Genomic DNA, 20,361 nt, shown 5'->3' with positions numbered 1-20,361 from the left:
TTTTTTCTTCCAGAGTTCACTGTAGTTTTCACAATGACGTTGGGGACAGGGAGGAGAGCAATACTTTAAAAAAGTGGATCCGTATATAAGCCATGAGATCCTTCAGTGAGATGCTAAGGATGCAGATTTGGTATCCAGTCTTTTTAGATTAGCAATAGGAAGCTTGTGGGTTTCCAGATGTTGCTGAAACAACATCTGAGCTGGGATGGTCAGTTGTAAAGAATATCAGCAACAGATCAATATGTGGACCTACAAAGCCCAGCACTTCTCTAGAGGGAGCAGAACTCAAGCTGTGAATATTATTTTTTCATTCTAGTATTGATATTTCATGGCAGGGAATAAATGAGGTTGGTAATCTGGGACAAAGGTAAAATTCTTCACTGTCTTTAAATGGAACTATCTCTTGCCCACTTTATTTAGATTGTTTCTGAAGATTGTATGTGTCCCCAAATAAACTATTAAAAAGCATGAAGATAAGCAATTAGCTATCTCCAAGCTAAAAAGTATATGCAGTGCCAGTTACTGATATAATGGGTCAATTGACACAGCCTTAAATCTTTCTCACTAAAACCATTCCAGAAATACTCACTTTCAGCATCTTTTCAATGTTCTTTTCTGATGTGATTGTATTATAGGACTTGACTGCTTTATTTGCAATGCAGAAAGAAATCTCTGTCAATTGCTTCAACAATGGCACTCTTATCAATGTTCATATCTACATATAATTGTTTTCTAACAGCAAAAGTTAGTCTAAGATGATATAACAGATATCAATTTTCTAAAAAGAAAACAGATGATATCAGTTGTTTTTTAAACTCTTCTGAACAGGATTTTGGTGGTAAATGGATAAAAGGTGAAACTGTAAGTTAACATGGCAGACCCTATTTCTCCAAATATGGATTGCCTGTATCATGGTAATATCAAACAGTATTGCTAATGAAGCTACCCCAATCTGGCATCTTCCTGACGTGTTGGGAAGTTCCATAATTTTCAGCCAGCAGAGGATTCCAATTTTGGGAAGGCTAGCCAAGGAGAACTGACAGGAGGAAGATAAAAATGGTAATTCTTCCTTTGCCACTAATTCAGTCCACAACTATTCTCTCCTTTCCATTGTATATATTTCTAGTTTTATTTTTTATAGAAAAAAATAATGGAAGTTGGAAGAGTTGTTGAATCAATATTGTGAAGATGGGATTAATTTATCATCTTTCTTTCACTTATCTGATTGCAGCAGAATTATGAAATGTATCCAGGATGGGAAATTTCTTTCTTAATACTATATATGGTTTTCTTAATAGATTGCTTGAGTTAAGCAGATATAATTTAAATGGAACGCACTAATCCAATTAGATGATTGACTTCTTGAATGGCAACAACAACAGTCTGAATCATATACAAGTGTATTTGTGCCAGTTTATTATGCACACATGCATGTAGCACCTATCTGTTTGTCAAGGGATGCTACCCAATTCAAGTGTCTATGGAGATTCTCAATTATCCATGTCATGGTTGTCCCAAAGGTATGCTTTTTCAAAAAAACTGAAGAAGCTTCTTGGATGAGAAGCGAAATGTCTTCAAGGAAAAACAAAGTCCAGTTGCCTTTTGAAAAAAAAAACACCTTTGGGACTACTCAATTCAAATGTAGTCAGAAGCCTTGGTGAATTAAGCAGGACAAGATCCTGGAGAAAACAACAAGTTAAGCATTTGGTGATTGGAGCCTGAGTTACTATCTTGAGAGGTGCTCAATTTAGAGGCACAACTGCCTTGTTTCTTGCTTTTCCTTTTTGGTCTTGATATGGGATTTGTAAATGAGGGATAAAAAAATACTTACCTCTCTCTTAATGGAAAGAGGAGAGATGTAGGTTCAATGATTTGTGAAAAGAGTAGAAGATTCTCTTATCTATAATGCTTTGATACAGAATTGGTTTCCCTCAAAAGATGCTAAGGCAAAAGTTGGAATTTCTAACAAATTCACATATATTTCATCACTTACTGTGCAACTTACCATATGCTGTCATTAGATATGGTCTCTTCATTTATTGTGGTCACAGTCCAACCCAATAATTAAAATCAGTGCCACTTTTCTTTTCTTTTTGGGTTTTTTTTGGGGGGGAGGTGGGGAAGGTCAAAAGTTACCCATCTTTAATTGACTTTATATTAAATATGCAAAATATTTTTTTCCCTGAAACTCCACTCTTTGAGAAAGTAGGGGACAGGATAGGAAAGAGTGGAAAAGGGACATATGAGAGAAAAAAACTTAAGATCTGTCTTACTTGTGGAACAAAACAAGATTCCACAACGCACAGAAATTTTCAGGACAGTCACAGTGAACCGCTCTTCACCATAGCAATAGAAAACAGGATGGCCAGCCATGTCTTGCTCCAAGATTATGCAGTGAAAAACTGCTACGGACACATATACAAACTGTAGACATATCTGTACCCTTCATTTAGACAGATAGGTGCTGGCATTTGCTTGCAAAAGTATACGCACATTCAGTACTGAGCTTTATACAGTATATTAAACTATTTATCAGCTCAGACTTTTAATGGGTTAACTTGTAAGATTGTACCTTGCTGTGAGTCTATGCATCTGCATATATAGATCATTGTGAACTGTAAAGATATATAACAAATCTAGGCTTGTTCCCATCATAATTTGCCACTATCTTTGGGAGTTTCTATTCAATTTAAACAACAAAGTTTGCATGATCTAGTTTTGCATTGCCAGTTATCAAGGCCTGGGGTTGGAAATAGAATGTGTATGTGTATTCCTGCTTTTTTATATTGTAGCTTTCAGAATTAGATATTAAGAAATAATTTAGAACAGGATAGAGACTGCAATTTAGAAAGTGATTTTTCTGGGTTCATGACTAATGTCACATGGGACATCCCATCAGGTGGCCAGATGTAAAAGATGATAACTGCCTTTTAACAGTAATGTAGCTGAGGGGATAGCAGTGGGTGCAATTTGTTTAAGGCATCTGTTGCAAAAAGTGTGTTCAATACAAAAGCCTGTCCATGTATAAGTGGGATACATTTTGTAGATAAAACTACTTAGCTATGTTGCATAGCCACAAAATCAGTAAGTCCCTTAAAACGTCAATTCAAATAAACAGAGGTAATGAGTTTGAACCATGTAGCAGGTTCAGTATGCATCTCATTTGTTAGATCCAACAAAATGAAGGTATATGAAAACAGGAGCAATTAAAATATATTCTGTAGAGTGGTTGGATAAGATTTGATGGTCACCAGTTTTTAACCATTTTTTCATAGAACTAAAATACAAATTTATTTTGCTTTAATAACCTTTTGATTTTCCATCACTGTACAGTATGTTAATGCAACATAAAATCCTGGGCCGCCCAGTTTATTTTGCTTCTTGAAGAGCTATAGATAGATATACAATATTTTATCCACCTATGTATCTACACAAATATGTATCTACACAAATATGTACAAATATGTGCTTGCACACCCACAGATAATTAGTGATATATGGTTTCTGAAAATTACCATGGACTATTGGCCATATTAGTAATGATGAGTCTTCACAGCATATTGCTGAGCATTATTGGGGCTGAATGGCTAATAAATAGTGTAGCTGGAATTAAAAAATGTCATAAGTAATCACTAGGAATGAATGCTTGCAGCCTGTTTGTTCTGATATAATCATAAATCTACATTTCTTAACCTCTGATAGCTTCCAATGGACTACACAATACCTCCTACAATTTGATAATATGGCTATTGGTCATCTTGGCTGCCACTGGGGGGAAGTGTGGTCCAACAAATGTAGAAGAAATCAGGTTGGGAAAGGCTTCAAGTGATAGATCTAATTAGATATTGGGTTGTAAAGAATGTTTTCAGAATAATAAAAAGTCTTTCCATTTTATTTTATGATTATCTATACATCTATACAAAAAAGGACATATTTTCAAATAAATCTTAAAAACCTAAAAATTTGAATATAAGCTATTATCCCTGATTTATAAAATGCCCCACAGAAATCATGTATTTCTATGGTGCACAGTGTTTAGTGCAGAAAAACATATTTATTAGTTATAGGGCAATCAGGAATTCAAAAATTCAGATAACAACTAAATGATGACAGCAAAGAAACATAGAACAAATAGGCCTATGGTAGCTATCTGGATTTTTTGTACTCTAGATTTGGTAGCCCTAAATGATTTAAAACTACAAATTTTACAGGTCTCCTCATGTACTATCAACCCCAAATGCAAAGCACAGAATGCAACAAATGTCAGTGAACCCCATTCTCAGAAGTTGCTAAACTAGAATCAACAGAATTTAAGAAAATAAAATATACTGCCTCATTCATCCAGGTAGAGTTATCTGGAACTTGACTCATGGCAACTGGACTTCTTTTTGGCTTGAAAAGCAGTGAAACATTTCAAGCCAAAAAGAAAAGAAGTCCAGTTGAATGCTAGTTTCTAAGCAACTCTGCTCAATAAGACCAATACCGAATGGTGCTGTTTGGAATGGTTCAGCATTATATGGAGTTCAGCATTGTATGAGTCTCATGCATTTTTAAGACTGCAATCCTATAAATACTTACCTGGGAATAAAGTCCATGGAATACTTCTAATTATTTATGTATAGGATTGCTCTGTAGGATTAATACATCTCATAGCTGCTTAAAAAATGTTAGAATGTCACCTATCCATTGTATTATTCTGTCTTATATAAAGCTGAATTTATTAAAATGGTTTTTCTTCTGTTTTCTTACTCTATATCCTTGACCGATCTAAAGGGTCAAGTGAGGCCCAGAAGAGGCCCAGTTTAGTGCATCTTTAAAAGTCTGGGTAGAAGGGCTTATTTCTGACAGCATGGCATGCTTGCCTGAGACTCTGATTTTCCCTGTTCTAAAGAACTATTAAAGATGTAAGAGCTCCATCTTTATTTGTATTTGGCCTTCCGTGGTTGGGAGAGCCAAATAGGTTTCACCATTGCAAATGATTATCACAAACAGTTGTCATTGTAATTTCATTTGTATGCCAAATATATCACCAGTTTGTCAGATGTAGGCTGATGTTGTGGTGCACATAAATCTAGCAAGATTTATTTATTTATGGAATACGGAATTCTGTTTTTCCCCAAATCTTAGATAATATATATAGTTTTCTCCCTCCCCAGTTTTATCCTCAAACTGTTCTGTGAATTTGAACCTCCCCTAGGCTAGTGTAATATTCTGACCCCCTACACTGGACTGGGTAACCAATGTTCTGTTCTGTAGATTTGAAATAATTAAATTTGAAAGAGTTGAAAGAATAAAATTTGATAGAATAAAGCTTACAAAAGGCAGAATTTGGATTTTATGTATGATATTACTATATAATAAGTCAATAATAACGTGTGCATAGGGCAAAGGGAATAGCCTTGAAGGACAGGAAGAAATACTGCTACCAAGTCAACAATCAGATAAGAGGGTCTCAAACCTAGACAAAGAAGTAACATAACGAATCATCTCAGACAAGGCCTTCCTAGTTCGCTCAAAGATAAAATGAGGAAGAGAGAGCACAGTCAGACTTTCAAGATTTCTACTACTATAGCTGTCACAATAAAAGTAGTCCTGATCAATATGATTTCTTAGGCTGGGCTAATTTAGAGATTATTTGGTGGAATTTTTTTCTTACATGATCTCAAGAGGATCAAAATATTGCTGTGCACTGGGTTTTTTTTGAGGATTTTCAGAAACTATACTTATATATGTGTGCTACATATGCATCTCATATGCAGCCATACATATATATATATCTATATATATATTCTTCTTATGTAGGTGAGTGAACAGAAGGTGGGACAGCTATGCTGCCGGCCGCCAATGATAGCACAATGTAGTGTAGGTGGCGGCAATATAGTCCCCAAGACTGGCACACAGGCAGACAACAGACACACAAAAAAAGGAAGAAATGATCAAGACATTGGCACAATGAGAAGGTATATCAGTTCCAAAGGGGTCAGGAGTGATGGAGTAGAATATCTGAAGGTGTGGCAGGGACGGAAAAAGGGTTGGGGAAGGGGAGTTGAACCACTCCCAGGATCGGTGGTTAAATGGACACCTCAGCAAGCTCACACACAAAGCTACCTTGGAGCAATGAATACATGTCCCTCGGACTCAAAGCTGTTTGGCAGCAGGTATTCAAAATCTGCAACAGAAAGGTAACATTATGCGGCGGGGAGTTGAAATGAGAGAAGAAGGCAGCTTCGGTTTCAGAAGATGATAGAGCCAGAGCAAGAGGAAACGGGATTGGGGGAGAGAGAAAGAGAAAAGAGACAGGAATAAACAGAAGAGGCGAAACCACTGGCTCATTTAACAAGAGAGAAAGGAGAGAATACACTTTGGGCGCTCACGTCACACCAGAAGAAAGTTATAGCCAATAAGTTGCCAACATTGAGTGGATTTGGTGAGCTAATCATATATAATTAAAATTCCATAATCTGTAATTAAATATATTTGACAGATTGTATATATATATAAAAATATTGATTTGGGACTATATATAATTATACCTACACACATATATATCCTCATTCTTATATATATATATATAAACACATATATATGTATGTTTAGTAGGTCATGTGGATATCTCTCTCTTATTATGAAATTACAAAGAAAAGAAATCACATGCTCTGCTCATACAAAAAGAGAATTACTAAAACAATATTTTCTAAGAAAAATTATTTTTCAGGCATCAACATGGCCAAACCAGGGTCCTTTATGAAGACAGTCCAACCAAAGACTTACCCACATCTAGAGGCAAAACACAATGCATTGTAGAGTGCAGCAGTTGTCTTTTCTAGTAGACAGAGATCTCAGAGCATTGCAACAGCCATCCCTCCTTGGTTAGAATAGAAGCAACTTATGTAATCAAATCAACCGTGGGGCATTAAATATGGTCAATATTCCAAGAGAATACTGAGCTCTGATAGTTAAGGCACCAGGCTAGAAACCAGGAGACTGTGAGATCTAGTCCTGCCTTAGGCATGAAAGCTGGTTGGGTGACTTTGGACCAGACACTGTTTCTCTCAGCCCAACTCACCTCACAGGGTTGCTATTGTAGGGAAATAAGAGGAGGAAGGAGTATCAGTATGTTTACCACCTTGATGTATTTATAAAAATAATAAAGGTGGGATATAAATATATTGTACATGTTTTATCAGTAAATGGTTATTTATTAAAATGAGGAACAGGTATGTTATAGGGTTATATTGGGAGCAGAAAAACCACACTGAAATTCACCCTCAGGCATGAAAAGACTGGATGTCTTGGGGCACTTCACAGGTTTTTTTTCTTGGGAAAAATGGAAAGAGAGAGGCCTCTATAAGCTACCTTGAGCTCCCCAAGGAAAGCTGAGATATGAATTGAGTAAATGACTCAATCAATTCAATAGAACTACAGGGTTCTATTAAATCATAACACTGGAACAGCAAAATAGGACAAAAGATATATTTAATACAATCAGCACAAATGCAAGTGGTACTCACTAGTAGTGGTATAGGTATTGAATGAACATGATCGACAGTTTTCCAGAAAAATAATGATGCCTATACTGTAATCTGTACATTACAAAATGTTTTCCATTTTGTTATTTGGTTTTCTATGAGTTGGTTAAATTTCAATAAACTTTTGGTATGCTCCTTAAATGTTTAACAGATGTTACCATGTTCTGAAAGTTTGATTTTGCAAGTTTCCTTACACTTAATTCTCACTATCTGAAAAAGAGAATTAAGAATTCTTGTGGTATAAAACAGAGATAGAAAAATCCCAATGTCCTGAATTTCTATTGTCATAGGGAAAAGGGGGGCAGGAAGTATTGTTATTTTATTGAAATTCTGTGTTTTATAATATTATCCTACATAAGTTTTACCCAGACATATCTCAGGTAAGTAGGCTTATAAGCTCAATTTAAGATGTGCTTTAAAGGTAAAGGTAAAGGTTCCCCCGCACATGCGTGCTAGTCGTTTCCGACTCTAAGAGCCCGTGCTCATCTCCGTTTTAAAGCCGAAGAGCCAGCGTTTGTCCGAGGACGTCTCTGTGGTCATGTGGCCGGCATGACTAGATGCCAAAGGCGCACGGAACGCTGTTACCTTCCCACCGTAGTGGTCCCTATTTTTCTACTTGCATTTTTTACGTGCTTTCGAACTGCTAGGTTGGCAGAAGCTGGGACGAGTAACAGGCGCTCACTCCAAAACATAACTAAGCTAAGCTAAGCTAAGCTAAACTAAGCTAAATATATTTATCATTGCTTCTGTCAAATGACCTTGCTAAAATGGGTGAGTTCCCCTACAAATTTATTTTTATGAGAAACAAATTTCTTTTAACTAGAATTGACATGCCCTCTACACATTATGAGACATCTCTCCAATGGCATTGCCATTTTGCATTGAATTATATATAATTTTCATCCATTTCATTCCTGACCTCTAGGAATAATTGATGGAAGCCTATGCCATAAATGATGGTGTGAGAAAAGAGAACTAAGTGCCATCGTAACAATGCTTATACTGTGCTTCAAATCCTTGAATTACCTTGTGCAGCACTTTCGTGTAATTCTTAACAAGTATGGTAAGCAAAATGAAATCCTGTGGAATCTCCCGGGCCAATTTTCACAGAAAACGATTGCCAGGACCATTTCTGAAGCCAATTTGTGAGATAGGGGGTGGGGGTGGGGGAAGCAATGCATAGCAATTTATTCAGCTTTTCATCTAGAAAGGTGGTTCGGAACTATACCACTATTACTGCTGTCAGTGGTTATTGGTGGAGAATCAACATCAATAACTTACTGATTCTCTCTTGCTTCTGTCCAGGATTCAGACTGAAATAAATCCCCAAAATTTTGATCCAATCAAAACAGTGCACACAATTTTCTACTTGATCAGATGTACTGATAGCTTCAATCTGGACACTTGTCTACAGTTTTATGGTTCTTTCAAAAAATAATCTTAAAACAATAGTTCCCTTGATACAATAAAAAATAATTTAACTGAGGCATAATTTAGTTGAACTTTTTCTGGATAGCTCTTTATATAACCTCTTTATATAAGAAGGGTTCAAATAGGCATATATTGGGATTCAATAATATTTCAAATAATAACAATTGAAGGTTTGTAATTGGATTTTAATTGGCTATTGTGCTTTTGTTTCTTTCCCTTTAGATTTGATAGGAGGTTGAGGAGACTTTTGTTGCTGCAAGACTTGAGAAGTTCAGGACAAGGCAGGGATTGTCACTCACTGTTTTCAGTGTTTCAGAAGAAAAGACATAATTTCCAATCTACTGCTAACAGATTGGAAAGTGAAAACAGTGGTGGTATGGTTTACTCTCCTAGTTTATTATTTTTTTAAAAAAAATCATGCCACTCTTTAAAAGTAATGAAAAATTAATATTTAGCAAATATTTAGCAAAGAAACAATCATTCTGAATCATATTTCTTTTTCAGTAACCCTACATTGCTCCAGAAAAAAGCAACAAGCTATTTAAATGGAATAGATTCACTATCTCCTTTATTGAAAATTACAGAATATGTATCAGTTCCATCTATTCACCCCTAATCATATGATGGGTGATACTATAATCTGGATTATTTTGGTATTAAAATGTAATAATACTTAAAAAAAAATTAAGGAGGCTAATCATTAAGATTAGGACTAAGAAATTAGTCCATATCTTCAACTCCTAACAAATCTTATCATTATCTTCTCCTCTAGCCAATCCAATCTGCAAACATCAACCTCTGCCAGGCTCATTGGCACTCTAATCACAATTCCTACAGTGCTGCAACATTTAGTAATAATTAACACTCTAGACTTGGCAGCAAGATCACAAACATATATAATTGACTGCACAGAAGAATTTATTCTAAAATAATGGCTTAACTAAAAAATAAACACCTCCCCCCATTTTTCTAGGAATATAAAATCATGCCAAGCAATGATTAAAAAACAACAACAACAGGAAGGACTTGCTGGCCTTAATGGTCATAACCACAAAGGAATATTTTGCTTTGACTAAAATAAAAATAATTGTTGACATTTCCAACATGAAACATAGACCAGTTTGCTAAAAAAAAAAGAAAAAGAAAATATATTTGCAATCATTTGTAAATTGCAACCTTTTTGCTTATTTCATTGGAATGTCTGCATAAGTCACTAAGGTCAAGGCTCAAATGAATGAGAAGATAAATGCCATTGTACTTTGTGTTGCATATAGCTCCTAATTCACATAAGAATGAAATGGAGGCACAGCATAATCAGATTTGCAAGGCTCTGTTGGCATAGCCATTATCAATAAAAGTAGTATTAGCCTCCTATGGAATTGATTCCTGCTCTGGTCTATCTGCGGGTGGGGGGGGCTGACAACAATCTTGCAAATCTCATTGTGCTGTACCCCTTCTCCTCCTTACACTCATGTGAATTTGTGTGGCATCCGTCTGAGCCTTGGTCATATTTTCGACTTGATGCAGACTTAAGATGTTTTCCCCTGGTAACAATATATTGCCTATCTCCATTAAGGTTATCTTCATTACTTTCAACAGGTCTCTCTATACCAGACTAAACAATAGTCAGTTAACTATCTGTAATGCATGAAAAAAAACTGAATGGCTTTGCACCATTTACATTCAGGGGCAAGAAAAGAACATAGACTGAGGCTTCTGATGGAGTTGAAGTTTGGAGTTGAGTTTGGCTCTTCAGGAATTGCAGGGAGTTCCTTGGAGACCCTGCCGCAATTCAGGGTGGTTCTTTGCAAATGTAAGCATAGTTACTTGCATCCTTCATATCTACACACTACTATGTATAGAGCCAAAATGTGTGAACCAGATTTTTTTACTGGGATAAAAAATTACATGACAACTGTGATAAAATGAATTTTCTCTTTTTAAAATTATTTTTATCAATATAAAATAAAATAGTGACTACCCTAATCTCCAGAGTTTGTGTGCTGATGCCTATAAAGATATTGCACAGATGAAGTCCCCAAATTTCAAACGTCCCCTTTTGCCAATATGGGCTTTAAGGAAGTGAATAAAACTTTCTGATCCACTGCTTTGAAGCCCGGAGAAAAAACCCTTAACTCAGCGACATTTTCTCCTGTGATGCGTATAGAGGCGGCTTACCTTTAATATATTAATAGGTTCTGGGGTGAGGAATTGTACCAATATAAATGTATATTTTATATCTACCTTCTAAGAATAGTGTAGTATTTTAAGTCTCCTTCAGCTTCTAAATCTCTTTTGGAAGAAAGGAAAGAAAGAAAGAAAGAAAGAGAGAGAGAGAGAGAGAGAGAGAGAGAGAGAGAGAGAGAGAGAGAGAGAGAGAGAAAGAAAGAAAAGAAAAGAAAAGAAAAGAAAAAGAAAGAAGTAGAGAGGGATAGCTGTTGCAGGCTTTCCCTTGAAGAATATCCATTCACTTTTCCTATTGGATCAATCAAATTCATCAGACTTGTATTTTTCGATTAGCTGCAAAATGCGCTTCAGAATGCATCAGTATAAACAGATGAATTGTGAAACTATCAAAACCCCTCTCCTCCTCCCCCCATGTCTCCCACAATGCATTGCAAAATGTATGTGGCCCTTTGTGAGGGCAGCACAGCCATAGGTTGGACTGCTGTTTTCGAACAGGACTATAAGGCAGGGTCTGGAAACAAGCCAATGAAAGGAGGAAGAGGAAAGGAATACAAAACACTAAGTAATTATTTTCATCAGCATTGCCAATACAGGGTCAGGAGCAGGCAGCTCATTGCTGATAGAACAGGGCTGAAAACTCTTGTGCTTGACATCCAGTCACTGATAACGTCTTAGTGTGGCAGTGTACAGCTGTGTATTTTGACTGGGGTCTCTTCTCAGTGTCTTTTTACATGATGTATCTTTTCCTATCTACCTGCACCATTTCCTCTACTAAGTGCTTAATTTGGGCTTCCCAATCTGAGCAGTATCCAGCTTTGTTAGGAGTTACAACTCTTAGTATTCCTAGCCAGTGTGGCTGAACTTCCATAGATCTGGGACTTGCTTAACCTCATGAAATTCTGCAAAACTGTAAGCATAGATAGAACCTTGGAAATTTCACTCTTGATTGTAGCTATGCTTGTATCTAGGGGAAATTTGGGTCAAATGAAAACCATATATTTATTGCAAGGCATTTCAGCTTCGTGTCTTTTTGTGTGGAACAGGTCACAGTCTAATAAGAAGCAGCCCTCTGGGGCTTTCCTGCATTTTGTGTTAATTAAGTGCCATTTCAAGTCACACGTCTCACTTTTATATGGATACCGACCCTGGAGATCTTGAATTATGGAAGTAGCCAAAAATATGCAGTATTTTATTTTTTTGCTTCTTTACTTTGATGAAATAAATGTTTCAAACATTGTTTTCATATAAAATAGATAGTTTTGCTTTTACTACTAAAGGGGCTTTAAAAATTCACTCCTCCTCCTTCTCCTGTCACAGCTGGTGCTATGGGTACAACTTCTACCACAGTCTTTTCATAACAGAGGTCTTTGATTTGTAAAGTATATTATTTAAATTAGTTATTTTAGAAAATATAACCACATATTTCTTTTTTTTAAAAAAATATATATGCTCAGGTACATGTATATGGGAGCCATGGTGGAGAAGTGGTTAGGATGCAGTATTGCAGGCAAATTCTACCCACAGCCTGCAGTTCAATCCTGACTGGCTCAAGGTTGACTCAGCTTTCCATCCTTCCAAGGTTGGTAAAATGAGGACCCAGATTGTTGGGACAAGATGCTGATATTTGTAAACCTCTTAGAGAATGCTGTAAAGCACTATGAAGCGGTATATAAGTCTATGTGCTATTGCTAAGTGCTATATGCAGTACTGTATACAACCTCTAGTCTGTATTTAAACTAAAGTGCTATTATAGTGTTTGATATACAAGAAAAGGAGGAGGCAAGTGAACTCTATAACGATCAACCCTATCTTACTAATTTAGGTTTGTGTAGAAGATGGAAAGTTTTAGACTTGCCCTTCTTATTGAGTTTCGAAACCATTACCTCAAAATTTTATGAATGAGTAGGAGAACTAAGCAGACTGAATGTTCACAACAGTATCTTTCGACTATGTCCCATCTCCTATTGTGATAATAGTTTGAAATAATAAAGTAAAAATAATATTAATAATAAGTTTGAGATAACAAATAGCCAGAAATCTCTTGTTAAGATTTCTGTTAATGATGATGATGCCCATTGTGAGGATTATGGTACTTTGGCTTCAAAAATTCTGGTGTGCGAGCAATGTGGACTCATCCTGAGGTGTTCTGCTCTTCCCCCTCTCCCTTCAGAGGAGCTTAAAGGTTTTCTTGACAAAGTGATATTAGTCTCTGTTTCCAAACCTTTGTGAACCTGGAGGTTTCGGCACAGCCCTGTTCCATTCAGGTTGAGTTGTCTTGAAGAGAAAGGTAAGCACAGGAAGAAGGACAGGGTAAGAAAATTTGTAGGAAAGGTGTGGGGCAGGGGAGAGGAAAAAGCAGGAAGGGTGGAAGAGATATTTTTGCAGGGAGGAAGAAGAGCAGGATTTTAAACTAGCTACAAGAAACCTTAATTGAATTCAAACATAACAGTTCCATATGAAATTGGCTCATCTTTAACGATACCGGATTGAATCTCTGAGCAATGTACAGGGTAGGAGTGGGGAGATCAGTAGTGGTGAAGCTATTATGAACATAACAAGACATGTTGCTTTCAAATAAAGAGTGGTGGAAGAGTATAAGGAGAGGGGGGCAGGGGAGAGGAGAGGGGAAGAGTTTGGTGGTGGTTCGCAAGGTTAGGCGTGGCAAACGGGCAAGGAAATGGGCAAGCAGGCCAGGTGGTGGTGGTAAGGGAGAGTGGTGGAGGTCTGGAGTGAGGGGTGGGGGATACTGGACACAGGTGAGGAGAAGGGGGTGGTGGAAGGGTAGTGGTCTAAGACTGAAAATACTTGCCCTTCAATTTGCTTGGTACTGTGTGAATCCATCAGAGAGAGAAAGCAAGAAAAAACAAACAAAAAACAGAAAACAAAAAAGGGGGTTGGGTGGAAAGGGGGAAGGGGGTACAAACAATATTTTATTCAATTGCTGTTTGAATAAAAATATTGTGTATCATAATCATACCAAAAGGAAACCTCTTGCAAAAAACGACATGAAAAAGAAATAAGCCAAAATAATAGTAATAATAATAATAATAGTAATAAAAGTACCAAAGGCCACAGTAAGAAAATAATAAAAATGTATAGATATAACTCGATCTATAGATATATATATTATATAACCAACATAAAAATGGAATTCATTAGCAAACAGTTTGCAACAGTCTTCATCTAGAAATGTTCTTACTGAGTTAGCAGACCATGCAAAATTCAAGATTAACAAAAGACACACACAGAGATTGAGACAGAAGGAAAGGAAAGGAAGGGAGAGAAATTCAGGGCAGTGGACCACACCTGAGCTCATCTGGCAAATGGGTAAGAATGTGGCCATTCTCAGTGAAAGGTAAAAATAGGACAGGAGCTTGGAATCAACCCTATGTGGCAGAAACTTTCTTTAAAAAAAAAGCAATCCACATTTCCTTCTGCAAAGGAAGCTGGAAGTCTTTATCATGCCTGACATTATAGTACATGGGGAAAATCACATAGTTTATGAAACATGACCAATTTTAAAAAACAAAAACCTGCCAAAAAGACACATATAATTTCCTGATGAGAGAAAATAGTCTCAATGATGACAGAAATTGTTGAAGAGAAATATACGTGCGTTAAAGTGACATTTAGGAGAAAGCTTGCAGCTTTGTGGCAGAAAGGACATACTTGTGCATATGCAAAAGACACCAAGTATAATTTTCAGACAGGACTGGAAATGGCTCCTGCCTGAAATTTGGCAGAGCTGTTGCCAGGTACTACAATGACAATATTAACTTAGATAGACACTAAATAAGGTAGCTACTGTTAGAAGCAGGGAAATTGAAGACCAAATCCAGGTTGTATTATTTCAGGTTGGTTTTTAATTGGAAAAGGAACATGGGAAGCATCAATCCTGCCAACCTAGTCTGGTGAGGGTAATCAGAGAGCTCTTCCTCTTCCTGACTGAATTTGAACTACTCATTTGTTGGTTTCAGAAACCTGAAGGCCAGGGCCTGATATGGTGTCCCTTAGCATGCTAGTTCAAAACCAAGAACCCAAGTGGTAATCTCAACTACATGTAGTCCTCGACTTACAACCATTTGTTTAGTGACTGTTTAAAGTTACTATGGCACTGGGATAACTGACCTATGACTGTTTTTCACACTTATGACCGTTGCAGCATCTCCATGGTCACGTGATCAAGTCTCAGACGCTTGGCAAATGGCTCATATTTATGACGGTTGCAGTGTCCTGGGATCATGTGATCACGGATGAGCTTTTGACAAGCAAAGTCAGTGGGGAAGCCAGATTCAGTTAACAGCCACGTTACTAACTTAACAACTGCAGTGATTCACTTCACATGTAACAACTGCGGCAAGAAAGGTCGTAAAATGGGGCAAAACTCACTTAACAACTGTCTTGGTTAGCAATGGAGATGTTGAGCTCAATTGTTATCATAAGTCGAGGACTAGTTGTATAATGTGTAGCAACCTAAGGCCTCACTTGAGAGAGAGAGAGAGAGAGAGAGAGAGAGAGAGAGAGAGAGAGAGAGAGAGAGAGAGAGAGAGAGAGAGAGAGAGAGAGAGAGAGAGAACACATAAAGTCAGAGATGGCCAGTAATGGTATTTAGGAATGATGTTGGGAGATAGGGTGAAGATAGGAACTGTCAGATAAGAGAGGGGAAAGTCAACAGCTGCGTCATGGAAGAAGAAAGAGGCTTAGAAGGTCTCTTTCCCCAAGCTTTCAGGCTGTGAAGGAGATGATGGGAAATTTGTACTTTTAGACTTGTAAGATTCTGTTGATGTAGTCTTACAATAAAGTACAATTAGCTCATCTAGCCATGTTTCTTAACTGTTCTACTTGGGAAGGCTGACATCAATCTTGCAATCCTCCTTTATAGCTTGAGAACTTAGAAGGGGTCCTTTCTGAGTCTCATTCTCCACCACGTTCTTCACCCAATACGCAGCTATGGGCTATGACCTCTCTTATTTGACCCTTATCTGACGGGGGGGAGGAGGAGGGGTGAATGATCTCTTCTCCCTGTCTCCCAAGGCCATTCCCATGTAACTTTATACCAGAGTAGGATCCTTTTGAAGCACAGACCGGTTCACAGCAGATGCTCTTTGGAAAGTATCATCTCTTGGCCTGAGACATACATTAGGCCTTATCTGATTCATATTTATGTTTGTTGCTATAATCCTTCCCAAAACCTCTATCAGGTTGTACAAGAGAGTTGTTGTTGTTAGCTGCGAAGTCGTGTCCAACCCATCGCAACCCCATGGACAATGTTCCTCCAGGCCTTCCTGTTCTCTACCAACTTCTGGAGTCCATTTAAGCTCACGCCTACTGCTTCAGTGATTCCATCCAACCACCTCATTCTCTGTTGTCCCATTCTTCTCTTGCCCTCAACCTTTCCCAGCATTAGGCTCTTCTCCAGTGAGTCCTTCCTTCTCATTAGGTGGCCAAAGTATTTGAGTTTCAGGTTCAGGATCTGGCCTTCTAAAGAGCAGTCAGGGTTGATCTCCTCTAGGACTGACCAGTTTGATCATCTTGCAGTCCAAGGGACTCACAGGAGTCTTCTCCAGCACCATAGTTCAAAGGCCACAATTCTTTGGCGCTCAGCCTTTTTTATGGTCCAACTTTCACTGCCATACATTGCAACTGGGAAGACCATAGCCTTGACTATACGCACTTTTGTTGAAAGGATGATATCTCTGCTTTTTAGTGTGCTGTCTAGGTTTGCCATGGCTTTCCTCCCCAGGAGCAAGTGTCTTTTAATTACTTCACTGCAGTCCCCATCTGTGGTGATCTTGGAGCCAAGGAAAATAAAATCAGTCACTACCTCCATTTCTTCCCCATCTATTTGCCAGGAATTGAGAGGGCCGGATGACATGATCTTGGTTTTCTTAATGTTTAGTTTCAACCCAACTTTTGCACTCTCCTTCTTCACCTGCAACAAGAGGCTCTTTAGTTCCTCTTCACTTTCTGCCATTAGAGTGGTATCATCTGCATATCTTAGGTTGTTGATATTTCTCCCGGCAATCTTAATTCCAACTTTAGATTCATCTAGCCCTGCCTTTCTCATGATGTGCTCTGCATATAAGTTAAACAGGCAGGGTGACAATATACAGCCTTGCCGGACTCCTTTCCCAATTTTGAACCAGTCAGTGGTTCTGTGTCCAGTTCTCACTGTTGCTTCTTGACCCGCATATAGGTTTCTCAAGAGACAAATAAGATGGTCTGGTACTCCCATCTCTTTAAGAACTTGCCACAGTTTTTTGTGATCCACACAATCAAAGGCTTTAGCATAGTCAATGAAGCAAAAGTAGATGTTTTTCTGGAAGAGCCTTGGTGGAGCAGTGGGCTAATGCCTCCTTAAGTAACACCAGCTGCCTGCAATTAGTGCAGGTTCGCATCCCACCAGGCTCAAGGTTGACTCAGCCTTCCATCCTTCCAAGGTAGGTAAAATGAGGACCCAGATTGTTGGGGGCAATAAGCTGACTTTGTAATAATGCCGCTTGGGGGGGCCCGAAAGCCCTAATAAGCAGGCATATACATAGAATGAAGGCTATTGCTAAAGCACATTTTATTTGTGCTTAGATTGTAAGCCGCCCTGAGTCTTCGGAGAAGGGCGGGATATAAATGGGATTAAAATAAAAATAAAAAATAAAACTCCCTAGCTTTCTCCATGATCCAGCGTATGTTGGCAATTTGATCTCTAGTTCCTCTGCCTCTTCGAAATCCTGCCTGTACTTCTGGTAGTTCTCGATCCACATACTGCTGGAGTCTAGCTTGTAGGATTTTAAGCATAACTTTACTAGCATGTGAAATGAGTGCAATGGTGCGATAGTTTGAACATTCTTTGGCACTGCCTTTCTTTGGAATTGGAATGTAAACTGATCTTTTCCAATCCTGTGGCCACTGTTGAGTTTTCCAAATTTGCTGGCAAATTGAGTGTAGCACTTTTACTGCATCGTCTTTTAAGATTTTGAATAGTTCAGATTTTGAATAGTTCAGCTGGAATACTGTCCTCCACTAGCTTTGTTGCTCAGCTTTTCTAAGGCTCACTTCACTTCACATTCAAGGATGTCTGGCTCGAGGTCAGTGACCACCTCATTGTGGTTATCTGGGACGTTAAGCTTGTTCTTGTATAGTTCTTCTGTGTAATTTTTCCACCTCTTCTTAATCTCTTCTGCTTCTGTTAGGTCCCTGCCATTTTGGTCCTTTATCATGCCCATTTTTGCATGAAACGTTCCCTTCATCTCTCCAATTTTCTTCAGGAGATCTCTGGTCCTCCCTATTCTATTGTTTTCTTCTATTTCTTTGCACTGTTCATTTAAGAAGGCATTCTTATCTCTTCTAGCTATTCTCTGGAATTCTGCATTCAATTGGGCGTATCTTTCTTTTTCTCCCTTGCCTTTTGCTTCCCTGCTTTCCTCAGCTATTTGCAAAGCTTCCTCAGACAGCCATTTTGTTTTCTTGTATTTCTTTTTCTTTGGGATGGTTTTAGTTGCTACCTCTTGTACAATGTTGTGAACCTCTGTCCATAGTTCTTCAGGCACTCTGTCTATCAGATCTAATTCCTTAAATCTATTTGTCACCTCTACTGTATATTCAACAGGGATATGATTTAATTCATACCTGACTGGCCTAGTGCTTTTCCCTACTTTCTTCAGTTTAAGCTTAAACTTTGCAACGAGAAGCTCATGGTCTGAGCCACAGACAGCTCCTGGTCTTGTTTTTACTGACTGTATAGAGCTTCTCCATCTTTGGCTGTAGAGCACATGGTCAATCTGATTTCTGTGTTGACCGTCTGGTGATGTCCATATGTTGAGCCATCTCTTGGGTTGTTGGAAAAGAGTGTTTGCTATGATCCTCGTATTCTCTTGACAAAATTCTATCAGCCTGTGCCCTGCTTCATTTTGTACTCCAAGGCCAAACTTGCCTGTTATTCCGGTTATCTTTTGGCTTCCTACTTTAGCATTCCAATCCCCCATGATGATAAGGACATCATTTTTTGGTGTTAGTTCTATAAGGTGCTGTAGGCCTTCATAGAACCGGTCAATTTCATCCTCTTCAGCACTGGTGGTTGGGGCATAGACTTGGACTACTATGATATTGAATGTTTTGCCTTGGATTCGAACTGAGATCATTCTGTCATTTTGGGGATTGTATCCCAGTATTGCTTTTCCTACTCTTTTATTGACTATGAAGGCTACTCCATTTCTTCTGAGGGATCCTTGACCGCAGTAGTATATCTGATGGCCATCTGAATTAAATTCACCCATTCCTGTCCATTTTAGTTCGCTGATTCTTAAGATGTCGATGTTCAGTCTTGTCATCTCTTGTTTGACCACATCCAGCTTTCCTTGATTCATGGATCTTACATTCCAGGTTCCTATGGAGAAAAAATCTTTCACCACCAGATACATCCACAGCTGAGTGTCCTTTCGGCTTTGGCCCAGTCGCTTCATTCTTTCTGGCGCTACTAGTAGTAGCCCTCTGCTCTTCCCCAGTAGCATATTGGACACCTTCCGACCTGAGGGGCTCATCTTCCAGCGTCATATCGTTTTGCCTTTTGGTACTGTCCATGGGGTTTTCATGGCAAAGATACTGGAGTAGTTTGCCATTTCCTTCTCCAGTGGATTATGTTTTGTCAGAACTCTCTGCTATGACCTGTCCGTCTTGGGTGGCCCTGCACGGCATAGCTCATAGCTTCATTGAATTACACAAGCCCCTTCGCCATGACAAGGCAGTAATCCATGAAGGGGACAAGAGAGTTACCTACTTGTAAACACTTTCCAAGTCAAAAACATATTTGTACCAAATTTCCATGCTAGGGAAGAGGCTTTGCAACAATTCTTTTTCATAACATAACTTTTCATCTGGAAAGTATGGGATGGCAGTTTTTCCCCCTAAGCAATAATTTGTGGATACTGCACCAAATGCTCCTACAAAACATTGGAAGCATAAACATAGAACATAAAATAATGGAGTTGGAAGGGACCTCGGAGGTCTTCTAGTCCAAGTATGTCAAACTCCCGACATCACATGACATTGCACGGCATATCGGAACTTTTCTCCCATTACCAGCAATGGGGTGGGTGCGGTTTCGGCATGACGCATCCGGACCATGGGCCAGCAGTTTGACATACCTGTTCTAGTCTAACCCCCTGCTCGATCAGGAAACCCTATACCATTTCAGACAAATAGTTTGCCCAGTCTCTGCTTA

The 20,361-nt window shown here is 38.3% G+C and overlaps 1 protein-coding gene across 1 annotated transcript in view; it reads right to left on the bottom strand.

The window, feature by feature from the left end:
• Positions 1-20,361, bottom strand: part of CACNA2D2 (calcium voltage-gated channel auxiliary subunit alpha2delta 2) — a gene marked incomplete at both ends in the record, with an annotated part of 699,157 nt that overhangs the window by 19,889 nt on the left and 658,907 nt on the right. The window contains one exon of the mRNA XM_083355340.1: positions 6,109-6,169. Within this exon, the coding sequence (XP_083211466.1) occupies positions 6,109-6,169 (61 nt within the window). The remainder of the gene's footprint in view (positions 1-6,108; positions 6,170-20,361) is intronic.

Source organism: Vipera ursinii (assembly GCF_947247035.1).
Source record: "Vipera ursinii genome assembly, chromosome: 2".
Lineage (NCBI taxonomy): Eukaryota > Metazoa > Chordata > Lepidosauria > Squamata > Viperidae > Vipera > Vipera ursinii.
This window is presented reverse-complemented; position numbering and strand designations above follow the sequence as displayed.